The sequence below is a fragment of the Cupressus sempervirens genome, chromosome 7, assembly GCF_028749045.1.
Source record: "Cupressus sempervirens isolate cs-2001-9-10 chromosome 7, ASM2874904v1, whole genome shotgun sequence".
NCBI lineage: Eukaryota > Viridiplantae > Streptophyta > Pinopsida > Cupressales > Cupressaceae > Cupressus > Cupressus sempervirens.
The window spans coordinates 570,563,810-570,577,584 of record NC_143124.1 but is presented as its reverse complement, the minus strand read 5'-3'; the positions used below and the strand labels follow the sequence as shown (position 1 = coordinate 570,577,584).

The window sequence follows — 13,775 nt, the reverse complement described above, 5'->3', positions numbered from 1 at the left end:
CACTTGTCATAGTCAAATTTGTCTCCTCTTCAACAAGGTACACTTTTATTGTAATTATATTTCAATTCAGGAGTAAGGTTTATGTTTCAGCTCTTTTATCTAACTTAAAGTGTTTATAGCTTTCAGTAATTGATTAGCCTAGATGAATATGAAAAGGAATGTTTTATTTCCTTTCATCTTTAAAGAAGCAACTTGCCCTTGGCCAAACTTTCGATGAACATACATGGATAACACATAAACAAATAATCAAAATATTATTAATTACTTCCAGTACACCAAAAGAGTCAACGGTACCAGAAAAGTGATATTACAACATTCCAAAGTCAACCAGAATGTGGGCCTCACTTTTTGAGTCACAAAAGTAGACAAGAGTTCAAAATTGGTATGGCGGCAGAGAAAACAGCTTCAGATGCTGCTCATTTCTTTTGAAGAGTTGATCTTCTGCTTTAACCATAATCATAAATGCCCATATAATGGAATGCAAGAAAGCACTTTAAGCCCTACATGAGCCCACCTATTCCCATCTTCACAAATTTCAAATTAACATTCTGCCCCATTTCAGACTAAGCAAAGCACTTCAAGTCCTACATGAGTGAATAATAATGAACAATAGTAGAAGGCCACGTGATGTGAAATCAATGGATGGCACCAAAGAAAGTGCTGACAGTAGTAGGCAAAAGGTGCATGCAACGCTCCATCTAACATCTGACACAATCTTGCATACAAACTTAAAAAAGGTTCCAATTACATGTAAGCCATTGTATTGACTTGTCACATTTGCCCATGTGATTAGCTTGGAAATTAACTTTCAAACTATGAACTGATTAGGCCAGTAATATGAAAAGATGTGAAGATTCAAGAAAAAAGGAACTAAGTTTTTACAAGTAGATATTATCCTGTTTTTCAGAAATAAGGTAAAATCAAAATTTGCAACAGCTCCTTGGAAGTCATCTGAAGAGGTAATTTTTGAACAGGATCGGCAAATTAAGAGGTCCTTCCAGCCCTGAAATAATACCAAATATTGTCATTTGAAAGGTCTCTTTAGCCTAACAGTTATATCTTAAGTAATTCGGATCTTACGCATGAGAACAAGTAGACTTCCCAAATTAAATAAGCTATGCTTATATTTAAAACTGAATCTACAGAATCACTTAACTTGAATTTCGAAAGGAACCACTACATGTAATTGTAAGCCAAAAACAATCGTATTGAATTTGCATTATCACCAAGCCGTTAGCTCTGTTCAAGGGAAAAGATATAAAATAGACAATTCTATCACCAGATAGCAATAATGCAAATAAAACCCTTACTCTGGTTTCTTTTTCTTTTTTGGAGCTGCCCCATTTTCCTTTGTTTCCATTTTTAAATTGGAGATGCTACCAAATGATTCTTTGACGCCACTTATAGCATTCCCAAAGAAATCTTTCACCTTCTCAACCGCTGGTTTTAGTTCTTCTTTCGGTGGAATCTAATATTTGCACACATGAACATCTTGTGTCAGATAAGTAAACAAATTTTTAACCAAGGGAAATGTTTATAATTTGAATAATTCAATCACTGAATACAAATGATTGTAATAAAATTATAAATGTCTTTGACAATGTTAATAAATAACTCTGCCAGAATGACAAAAATCTTTAATGCAATAAAATGCAACTAAAGTAAATATCACTTACTGAAGGGAATAATCTATACACAAAATGTTGACTACAGTTACAATCAGTCTCCCTAACCTCTTAAAATACCTCTTAAGTTTACAGAAGTGGCAACAATCATGCTTAGCATTCCAGAACAGTAATGTCCTGTCTAAACAGCATTTCATATTAATCACTTTGATCAGCAACATTTCCTATGACATGTACAGCAGTATTGATGCCCATATTTATTGATCAGAGTACTAATAAGGATGCTACTGAACACCACAGTGCTCAACAATACTCCGGTCATAATAATGACACAATTCTACTAATAGGTGATCAGAAGAAGGCTACTAATATGAAAAATCCATAGGTTTCTAGCTTTTACTGTGTAACATTTGTTAACATCATATTTTGAATCATATTCCATGATTCATTGTTCTATTCTCTAGCTCAATCTCATTCCAATGATGAATCATGGAGTGTCATCCAAAACATTGATGTTAAAAATTGTTACGCAATCAAATCCAGATATCCATACATATCAATATCATGGACAGTGGAAAATTCATGCTGTTGAGATTACTAATCATGAAGGAAGAGTTACGTCAAAAGACAATAGTGATGACAGCAATCTCAACAGGTACAACATTATTAACAGCTGATCTGTAACAATGACATTACCTCAATAATAAAGCTTTATAAATGAAATAATGACATCAATATCAATTGATAAGCCTGAATGACATCAAGTCAACAAAAGCACTAACATCTGTGATACGACAAGTCAAAGGATAGCATATTGCCAAAATGGTCAAGTAATAACTCCTCATGATTCCCAAATAAGGACAGAAGTGTACACCATTATCAAAGGTAGGAGTGGTAACCACTAATTACAACAGCAACAGCCAAGTCCTTATTCACAAGGTTTTCAAGCCCAATTATACTAGGTGTCTTCAAAACCACAGATAACTACATTAACTTTTTTATATAATGAGCCCAATGGTTACCATTGTCCCTTGGCAATGTTAAGAATCTAACCTAGATAATCCACAGGTCTAATGGTGCAGATCATACCTGGCTCCTCTATTTATATATTCTCAATGAATGGCATTTAAAATAATTTATATGTTCTCTATAGGTGCCGGTGGTCTGTAGGTGAATACCTTAGTTTGTCCCTGACTAATCTTAGTTAGACATAACTAATATTTGCATTATGGTCGCCGGCTTAGGGATGACTAATTATTAGTTATATGCCAAGGGTTATGTCCTTTGAAGGACATACCCTCTAGAAGAATATATAGGCGGGTTAAGAATGTAGTTTGGAGACACACAGATACAATACAGTCTGATCTTCAAGCATTCTTCTTCCCACGGATTTATAGCAGCGATTTTCCAATCACACAAGTTTGTGAATAGAAGCCTGGACCTGCAGTTGTCATAAATAGATCCACCTTAAAAGATCTGAACATACGAATTGTAGCAAGGATTATTCTCAGCAACACTGAGTTTGCATTCAAGGCCCACGAATTTGCAGAACTGTACATGGTATCAGAGCCTTGTTATCAGATCTAGGGCTCTGCAAATTTTCAATGATCAGATTTTTTCTATTTCAGTAGTTATCTTCCATTTCCGATGGCATATACAATCAGGCCTGAGGGCAAATTCGATGGGAAGGAACATTTTGAAGCATGGAAATTCAGAATCTTGATGATTCTTGAAGAAAATAATGTTAAACAGTTTGTTACAAACAGCCACCAGTTGAACCTCACAAATCCATATGGACCAATTGAAATAGAAAAGCCATTCAAATCATCTTGGATGGAGTTAAGAATGACATCATACCTATGCTTACAAAACACCAAACTCCCGACGATATGATGAATGCATTACGGAATGCATTTGAAGTAAATAATGCAACGAGGGTCCTTGCACTAAAAAGACAACTAAATCGCATCCAGATAAAGAAAGGAGAATCAATAAACTCCTTATTTCCTAAGAGTTGCTAGCATTGGAGATGAATTATCAAGCATAGAAACCATCATTAATGACACCGAACTAATGCTCATGGCCATAGATGGATTGCCAAAATCATGGGAAATTCGCACAAGGAATAAATGTTAGAGATCAGCTTTTGGACTTTAACAAACTCAAGAATGATTGTCTTCAAGAAGAGTCAAGAAAACTAAAGAAAGGACGAAAACCAAAAGTGGAAGATGAAGAACTTCACGTTCTTAATGCCAACTCTTGTAAAGGCAAGAAAAAACACTTCAAGAAGAAAAAGGGAAATCAGATGAATGGAAAGCCAAAGAAAGACCTTTCTAAAATAAAGTGTTTCAAATGCGAAAAATTTGGACATTATAGATCAAATTGTCCAGAAAATTCCAAACAACAGGCAAATTGTACAAATGTTATTAGAGAAGAAGAAACTTATGACCCTGAGAACCATGTCTTGTATTCCTCTCTATCAAATGAAATCTCAAATAAGGCATGGGTAATTGATAGTAGATCCTCCAGACATATAATGGGATACAAAGAAACTCTAGATTCCTTGTCAGAGAAAGTTAACGGGGAAGTTACTATTGGTGATAACTCTCCACACTCAGTTGAAGGAATTGGTAGCTGCACTTTGAAGCTAAAGATAGGAAATACTCTTCTTCTTAAAGATGTACTATATGTACTAGGGATTAAAAGGAACCTAATCTCAATTATTGCATTAGAAGATGATGGACACAATGTTGCATTCATGGATGGCAAAGTATTAACTTGGGCTAAGAACTCTTCCATCAAGAAAGCTAAAGTAATTGGTCAAAGAAAGGGATATTTGTATGAACTGAATATAGAACCCAGTAGATCCATTCAAGCCCTAGTTCACGAAGTAGAAAATTCAAATGAAATATGGCACAAAAGATTAGGGCATCTAAACTTTAAAACCTTATCAACGATGGAAAAGATGGTTACCGGATTACCTAAATTGAATAAAGATCACCCTAGTATTTGTAAAGGGTGTGCTCTGGGTAAAAGTACTAGAAGTCCCTTTCATGATAGTACTAGGAAAACAAATACTGTACTTGAGTTAATTCATTCAGATTTACGTGGACCTATGTCCGTCCCCTCCCTTGGAAGATTCTGGTATTATATCTTGTTCATAGATGACTTCTCTAGGAAAACATGGATCTATTTTTTAAAATGCAAGGAATTAGAGGAAATCCTACAAAGATTTAAAGAATTCAAAGCATTAACTGAAAATTTTTCAGGACATAAAATCAAAATCCTTAGAACAGATAATAAAGGAGAATATACCTCAGCCTTATTTAAAAGATTTTGTAAAGAATTAGGGATCAAGAGGGAGTATACTGTTCCTTATAACCCTAAACAAAACGAGGTAGCTAAATGGAAGAATAGGACAATTATAGAAGCTGCTAAGGCTATGATTTTTGACCAAAATCTAGAATACTATCTTTGGGTAGAAGCCTCTTGTACTGCTATATATATTCAAAACAAAAGTCCTCACTCCTATCTTAAAGATAAAACCCCTGAAGAAGTATTTACTAAAGTAAAACCCAGTATAAGTCATCTCAGAATTTTTGGATGTCCTGTATACATTCATGTGCCAAAAGAAAAGAGAACCAAATTAGAACCATCTAGGAGGAAAGGTATCTTTGTAGGGTATAGTGAAACTTCTAAAGCATATAAAATTTTCATACCTAGACAGAAAACTATTGAACTTAGCAGAGATGTAATCTTTGAGAAAGATCTTGCATTCAAAAGAACAATAAGTTCCAATGAACCCTCTCCTTTATCAAGTTCTGAAAGAATTAGTGAATTTGAATCCCAAAGGGAGAACTTAGAAGAGGTCGAAGATGAAATAAGCCTTGAGGAAAGTTCAAAGAAAAGACCACTTTAGGTCATAAAAATAGTTGAAGTAGCTCAAGATTTTGTTGTACCTTCAGGATCAATCAGAGAAAGTAAAAGACCTAAAAGATTCTCTGGTTATACAACAAATATGATTGATTTATCCAAAACAAAGCCAACCAATCCTTTTGATGCTATTAAACATCCAACCTGGAAAGAAGCTATGACAGAAGAATATCAATCAATTATGAAAAATGATGTTTGGGAAATAGTTCCAAGGCCAAAAGAAAAATTCGTTGTTTCTTCCAAATGGATATTCAAAATAAAGCATGTTGTTGATGGAAGTATTGAGAAATATAAAGCCAGATTTGTAGCCAAAGGTTTTTCTCAAAAAGAAGGGATTGATTTTGAAGAAACTTTTGCTCCTGTTGCCAAATATACTACCGCTCGAGTTGTCTTAGCAATTGCCGCATCTAAGGGATGGAAGGTACATTAGATGGATGTAAAGACAACATTTCTCAATGGAAAGATTTCAAAAGAAGTCTATTTGGAGCAACCACAAGGATTTAAAACCCATGATCCTAATGCCTTTGTTTGCAAACTCAAGAAAGCTCTTTATGGGCTTAAATAGGCTCCTAGGGCCTGGTATGAAAGGATTGATAAATATCTCACCGGCTTAGGTTTCTCTAAAAATAACGCCAATCCAAACTTATATTATAAAAGAGATAAAGATGGTATGGTAATATTGATATTGTATGTTGATGATTTATTAATCACAGGTGATGACCATCTTATAGATCAGTGCAAGAAAGATCTGACTAGAGAATTCGAGATGAAAGACTTGGGTCTTCTCCATTACTTCCTAGGATTGGAAGTACGACAGAATGCTGATAGTATCATACTGAATCAAGGGAAGTACACTTCAGATATCTTGAAGAAATTTGGAATGTGGAACTGCAAGTCCATGTCTTCTCCAATGGAGACCAATTTGCATAAACTTAAAGAAGCAGCTGCAGAATCACCTCCAATAGATTCTACTCTCTATAGGCAGATGATTGGGTCCCTGATGTACCTAGTAAATACAAGACCTGATATTTGCTATGCTGTTCATGCCTTAAGTCGGTTTATGTGTGAACCTAAGGAGATTCACCTAGTTGTTGTTAAACACATTATGAGATACTTACAAGGCACTCTTAATTATGGACTCAAATATGAGAAAGTTGCTTTAGATTTGCATAGATTCACCGATTCAGATTGGAGTGGAAGTGTTAAAGATAGGAAAAGCACTTCAGAATGTTGTTTCAGTTTAGGATCAGCTATGATTTCATGGATATGTAGAAAGTAGTCTTCAGTAGCTCAGAGCTCCACAGAAGCCGAATACATTGCAACAGCAATGGCCTCTCGAGAAGCAGTATGGCTAAGGAAGTTACTTGTGGGATTATTTGAGCAAGCCATGAATCCTACAATTATTCATTGCAACAATCAGAGTTCCATCAAGCTCTCAGTGAATCCGGTTTTCCATAATAGATCCAAGCATATTGAAATTCCTTACCATTATGTAAGAGATATGGTAGAAAAGAATTCTGTTAAATTGGAATACATTTGTACTACAGATCAGACAGTAGATATACTCACCAAACCTCTATCTAGAGTAAAGATAGAACATTTCAGAAAGAGACTTGGTATGGTTGAGTTGCAATTCATTTGTACTTTTTTTATTATTAATAAAATAATAAATATTTATTTTGTCAAGCTATTGACTGTTATGGGCTCCACCATGTATAATCATTATTTAAGAGGTGAAGATCTCTGAAATAATGAATACTTGTGCAAAAGGCATTATGAGAGGTGACGATCTCTTAGAGAATGTCTTAAACAATAGATTTTACTATAAGATCCAGATGAATTTTAGATCGTATTGTAACATTAACATTGCTATGTTCATGGGTCACAAATTGGATGAAGGAAGAATTCTAAAAATTCTCTGGGTTTATCTTGTATTCTGGTAATCTTAAATTCAGGATCTAGTTGTGATTTAGAAATACCAATTTCTATGAGTCACAACATGTGTCTTATCACTAGTAGCAGTGATTTTTCATATCACAAGTTTAGTAATATGACTTTGTATCATGTGTTCTATGATACTACATACTAAGAAGAGACAGACAGATATAGAGTATTAATTCTTGCTTAACATCTGTATTGATGTCGCTAGATATGATATCTCTCTGTAGGATTATCAGGTTAAGAGGGAGTGTTAAGAATCTAACCTAGATAATCCACAGGTCTAATGGTGCAGATCGTACCTGGCTCCTCTATTTATATATTCTCAATGAATGGCATTTAAAATAATTTATATGTTCTCTATAGGTGCCGGCAATCTGTAGGTAAATACCTTAGTTTGTCCCTGACTAATCTTAGTTAGACATAACTAATATTTGCATTATGGTCGCCGGCTTAGGGATGACTAATTATTAGTTATATGCCAAGGGTTATGTCCCTTGAAGAACATACCCTCTAGAAGAATATATAGGCGGGTTAAGAATGTAGTTTGGAGACACACAGATACAATACAGTCTGATCTTCAAGCATTCTTCTTCCCACGGATTTATAGTAGCGATTTTCCAATCACACAAGTTTGTGAATAGACGCCTGGACCTGCAGTTGTCATAAATATATCCGCCTTAAAAGATCTGAACATACGAATTGTAGCAAGGATTATTCTCAGCAACTCTGAGTTTGCATTCAAGGCTCACGAATTTGCAGAACTGTACAGGCAACAGAGCCAATGGTGATTCAAAATTGGCAAGTGGGAATATTAACGGTTACTTATACTGTTCAAGGTAAATGACATGTTTATAAGAGTTCTGGAGTAGAATGATGGAAAATTTGGAGGTCTAGTGCTAAAAACATCTAAACTACTGTACCATTACAAGTGATATATTGCAAATAATTGGCAACATTCAGGTCAACATTTCAGTAAAAAATGCAGTGAAAGATATTTTCAAAAAGGTGCAATATTTCTAATAAATATGGGGACCCTGCTGAGAAAAGATAAATCAGAATGTGACAACTCCAGGATTTTCTCAGTCAAAGACAGGGAATTCAACAAAAATCATGGACGAGTTTTAAACATCAGCATAGATGAATGGACTACTTCTACAGAGTTAGGTCATGGCATAGAAAGCTCACAGATGGCTTCTAGAAAGTCAACTTTTTATTTACCTCATGATGGTCATTTAAGTCACTTAAGTATCTTCATATGCATCTTGTCACACAATGTACCCAGTCACATAGTTTAGTATAATTTTATTTCAGTTCTCTGTTAACAATTGTTTCTTCTAAAAACATCGTCTTTGTATTTCCTTAGTTAAGGAGCCTTTGTCTCCTTTGTAAATACTGATTCAATCAATCAATTATGATTTCAATTGCCCACACATGAACTGACATCAAACATAAAATAGTTTGGAAGGCTGTGACAGGAAGCCTCAATGGAGGCAGGCTTTGAATAATTGTAAGAGGACTCTTTTGAGTGTCAAGGCAGCATGAGCTCAAAAAATATTTAATGCTATATCCACTTACTCTCTAACTTTAAATTATGCAGTGCTTTGAAAAAAGATTAGGTTTACATCTGATTGATCAAGTTCTATGAATCGATGACCATGGTAGTGAAAGGTATATCTTGCCTTTAATGTAAATAGGGAAAGAATGACACACTTTCACATAGAGTATTTTGTGTACTGCATATTCATGACTAGTGCTTTGAATATTTTTTAAATTTTATTTTGTTGTTGAGTTGGCTTTTCCAAGTCAAAATGTGGAAAGACTTGTGGCCTACAATCAAGTCTTGCCATGGATCCAGTTTTATGTTTTGAAGAACCCTACCAGTTTTATTTTGCTACCTTGAAGAGCTCTTTGAGTTTGAAATTATTATGTTTTTCACTCTTCTCCAGTCTTCTCACTTGATCTTGTATTTATTATGTTTTTCTTGTTGCTCAACATTGCAGATGGAAAATGCCATATGCATTGAACTCACTCATTTCTTTGTGTGATATTTTTCGTTGATTCACTCATGGTCTAGGAGTGTCATAACCCTGCCAAGCCATGAGGAGCTGGCCAAGGAAAAAAAAGAAATTAAAAGAAATCAAATCAAAACTTAAACACAAGACGATTCTAGGAGGGCCAACCTGATCAAGTATATAGGGCAGCAAGGCAAATTAAATGGATTACTTTCTAAAACCAACTCAATAATCACAAACAAGATTGGACGAGAGCTTGCATCCCTTTCTAGTGAAGAGTTGTGACTCCCTCCATTGAAAGGTACGAGGGGAGTCCAATAAAACTAAGTCACAAGGTTCGAATTCGAATTCAAGTTCGTCGATCATAAAATTCGAATGAAATCCGGCAAGGGTAAAAGTTCGGACAAAATTCGACATTAAAATTTAGTTATATATATTTATATATTTTTAAATATTACTAATATATCCACAAAGTTGTTAAAATAGTTGAACATTGTTAAATAGTTTAACTAAATAACTCAATATCAGTTTAAAATTAAATAATATTATATTAAATTACAGTATTATGTTAAAATTCATAAAATTCGGATGACATTCGAAAAGAGTTGAAATTCGCTGAAATTCGAATCAAAAGGATGAAATTCGGAGAATCCTGTGACTTAGCAATAAAATGTAATTTGGGAGAAATCACAAAAAACATATAAGCAGATATAAGTAGAGACAAAGGTAAAATATGTGATGAGAAATTAAGGAGCGGAGGTAAAGGATTAGAGAGCAGAGACATAGGAATGTAGCGATAAAGGCAGAGGTAGATTTAATTAAGAAAAGGCATTAATATGATTTGCAGCAATCAATTTCTGGAAAAGAAACAATTATTAACAAAGAGATATGTCCATTCAAAGAGACATTTCTCTTCAAAGAGACCAAAGATATATTAAAGGAGATCAATCTAAGAGATCAATCGGAGATAAGAAACCAGACTTAAGATATATATAGCTGTCAACATTACATCCATAAATCGGTAAGGAACATGAGTGTTTTACACATTCAATCTAACTGAAAAGTACAACCTAAATCAGTCCAATGGTCGTGGAGGGGGGTCTGGTAATCTCTGGTCTGTGCATTAAAATCCCCTAAAATGATGATGTCCCCCAAGGTCGAGAACTTGGTAATGTACTCACGTAAGTCCTCAAAAAGGTCTGTGCTCAGTACTGTGAACAACATAGGACAAGGAGGCATGCAAAAAGTAGCAAACCACAATGAAGATGTGTTTGCCATGTGGTATCACATGACTTATAAGGATTTACATGAATCTAGCCAAACCGTCAACATGAACCACAAAGGTCGTGCTAAAGAGGCGGTCTTTGATCAAACAAGCAATATTGCCCAACCCTTTGACCCCCTTAGAAGATTTGACCTCATCTCTAAAAACAAAAAGCACAAAGTCCCAGTAACAACAAAAATATCAACAAAGCCTATAGCATCTTGAAAACGACCCGATCAAGACTGTAAAGTGTCATTTTTCGTTCCAACAGTTGACAAGCAAGGAGTCACAGTGAGGCTCCCTCCTACCAAACTATCGCTAAGAATGTCGTTTGGCCTAGGTGGCTAGCTTCGATTCACTACAATGGGGGCAACAAGTAAATAAACCAGATTCAAGAAAGCAGGGAAACCCATTTGAGATCACCAAGTTCGAGGTCTCACAAAGATGAAGATGACGATTGCATCTTGTAAGGGGTCCACGTCTATCCTCGGAGGAGCATTGTAAACCAAGAATGAAAGGATCTAACTCAAAAGTACAAACTAAATCACTCCCATGGTCCTTGTAATCTTTGGTTCATGCATTAAAATTCCCTAGAATGATGATGTCCCTAAAGGTTGAGAACTTGGTAATGTACTCATGTAAGTCCTCAAAAGGATCTCTGTGCTCAGTACTGTGAACAACATAGGATGAGTGTCGTCGGTAAATATTGTGTAGCCGACGGGCCCCTTTGGGAAAGTTCTTCGGAAAGTATATATACACCCTCCGAGATCATTGATTAAGCATTATGTAATCTCTTTGGCATATGTGAATAATAAAAGGAGTACTACTGTTACATGTTCTTGTTTCATTGTCTGTATGCATTAATTTAATTACCCATACGGTAAACATTTGGCGCCATTGCCCAATGGACCTAGACTAATGCCGAATCAGCTTAACAAGGATAGAAATCAGATAAAGGGAAAAGATGGAATACGCACTGCACAAGAAATTTTAATTCTGGCACAACAGGCCGAGCGCAGATGGAGGTTTTAGCAGATTGCCAATGGACACCGAAACACCGAGGAATTGTTGGAAGAGACTCGACAGCAGTTGAATTTGGTGGAAGAAACAAGTGAGGAATTTCTTAACCTGTATACGCTAAGGGTTAAGAATCCAGACGGAAGGGAATTAACTCACATGGCTCGGAGTGCCGAGGGAGCATGAGCACGGAGTGAACTCTTTGTCCGCAATACACTTCCGGAATGGATAATTTCGCTTGAGGAAAACCCTTCTTCACCAAGTAATGCAGCTGTTGGAAATAAGACGACTATCCAAAACAGCGCAAGTGTGCAGAACAACGCGGGCGTTCAGAACAGTACGGGTGTTCAAAACAACGCTGGTGTGCAGAACAGCATGGGTGTTCAAAATAGCACGGGTGTGCAGAATAGCGTGGGTACACAACAAGTACTTCCAACTTGAATAGTAATGGCGGGACCAAAGGAAAAATTGTCAAAGTTTGATGGTGATGGAACGACCGATCCAATCAGACACTGTAAGACATGCGAAACAATCTAGACGGCAAATGGCGTAACCGATACAAATGAATGGGTTCGACAATTTTCGGCAACCCTAAGGGGTGTAGCAATTGACTGGTTTGCCGATAGGGATCCTCAAAAATTAACCAATTAGGCGAAAGTTAAAAAGGAATTTATCACCGAATTTCAATTGTTGCTTGACGACAATGAGATTGAAGCAGAGATATACAACACAAAGCAAGGAAAAAATGAAACAATTCGAGTATATGCCAAAAAATTAAAAGACTTAATAAACAAGATGGAAAGTAAGCCGGAAGATGAGTTGCAAAAGAGATGGTTCATTGAAGGACTATGCTCGAAGTTACGGAAGAAAATGAAGATTGTGCCACCATCCTCATACACTAAAGCATATAATCGAGCGATGAACTTCGAAAGTCAACAGAAAACAAAAAGGAAGAAGAGTAACTCATCTGATTCAGATGACGATGCGTCTTCGGAAGAAGAGAGCAACGATGACGAAAAGGGCAGCAAGAAGCTCCGAGCTCTCCAGAAGGATATGATCCAAATGATGAAGGAATTTAAGAACATGTAGAAAGAGACCAAGGGAAACGAGCTATGATGCACAGAATGTAAGACAAAAGGTCACACGAAGGGATCTTGTCTAAAGAACCAGTTCTGCGAGATCTGCCAGATCATGGGACATTCCACAAAAGCATGCCCCTTCAATATAAAAACAAGAGGACCTCAACAAGCGCTCTTGACCCAAGAGGCTTCCACGTTAGGAGGGAGCGGAAACACCAATAATGAGGGTGCCATGTCGGGAGAGTACATAAATAATAGATGAGGGCAAAACAACAACAATGCCAACAATGATAATGGGAGCCGCAGCCAAATTCAAAATGATGTGAACGGCCGCCCAATGGTACAATGCCAAGCATGCAATTTATGGGGCCACTTTGCCCGAGACTATATAACAGCAAACACACCAAAGTTGTTATGTAGATGGTGGGGTCCTAGAGATCATGAAGATGCCAAGTGTCCGAAATCAAGAGTGAATTTGATCACTATCGGGACAGATGAAGAGGAGGTTCTCGCAATCACACGAAAACAAGAAAAACTGTACCTCAACCCGACAGAAGAAAAGAAGAGATTGGAAGAACCGCGGCCGAAAATTGAGAAAGCAACACAAGTGGAGAAAGAAAACTTGAAGGACACTACTGGCACCTCAGCAAGGAACTGCGTGGAATAGAACATCATACAACAAATATTACAAACTGAAGTACTAGTCAAAATAAACAGTCTACTGCTCACAATGCTTCAACTCCGATCGGCACTCACAAACATCGCTCCAACTGCTAAATTACCAAGAGAACACGGAAGGGAGAAGGAAAGTGGAGCAAGTACAATGGACGGAAGGGAGAAGGAAAGTGGAACAAGTATAGCAGACCCAATGCTGCTAGCGCTCACATCTGGATGACATCTGGCG

General features: G+C 36.4%; 1 protein-coding gene across 1 annotated transcript in view; it reads right to left on the bottom strand.

Annotated features, from left to right (window-relative positions):
• Nucleotides 1-228: 228 nt before the first annotated feature.
• Nucleotides 229-13,775, bottom strand: part of LOC149548033 (multidrug resistance protein) — a 60,208-nt gene continuing 46,661 nt past the window's right edge. The window contains exons 5-6 of the mRNA XM_089792050.1: nt 1,311-1,468; nt 229-1,003 (exon numbers count right to left, since the gene is read on the bottom strand). Of these exons, the coding sequence (XP_089648176.1) occupies nt 985-1,003; nt 1,311-1,468 (177 nt within the window). The 3' untranslated portion in view covers nt 229-984. The remainder of the gene's footprint in view (nt 1,004-1,310; nt 1,469-13,775) is intronic.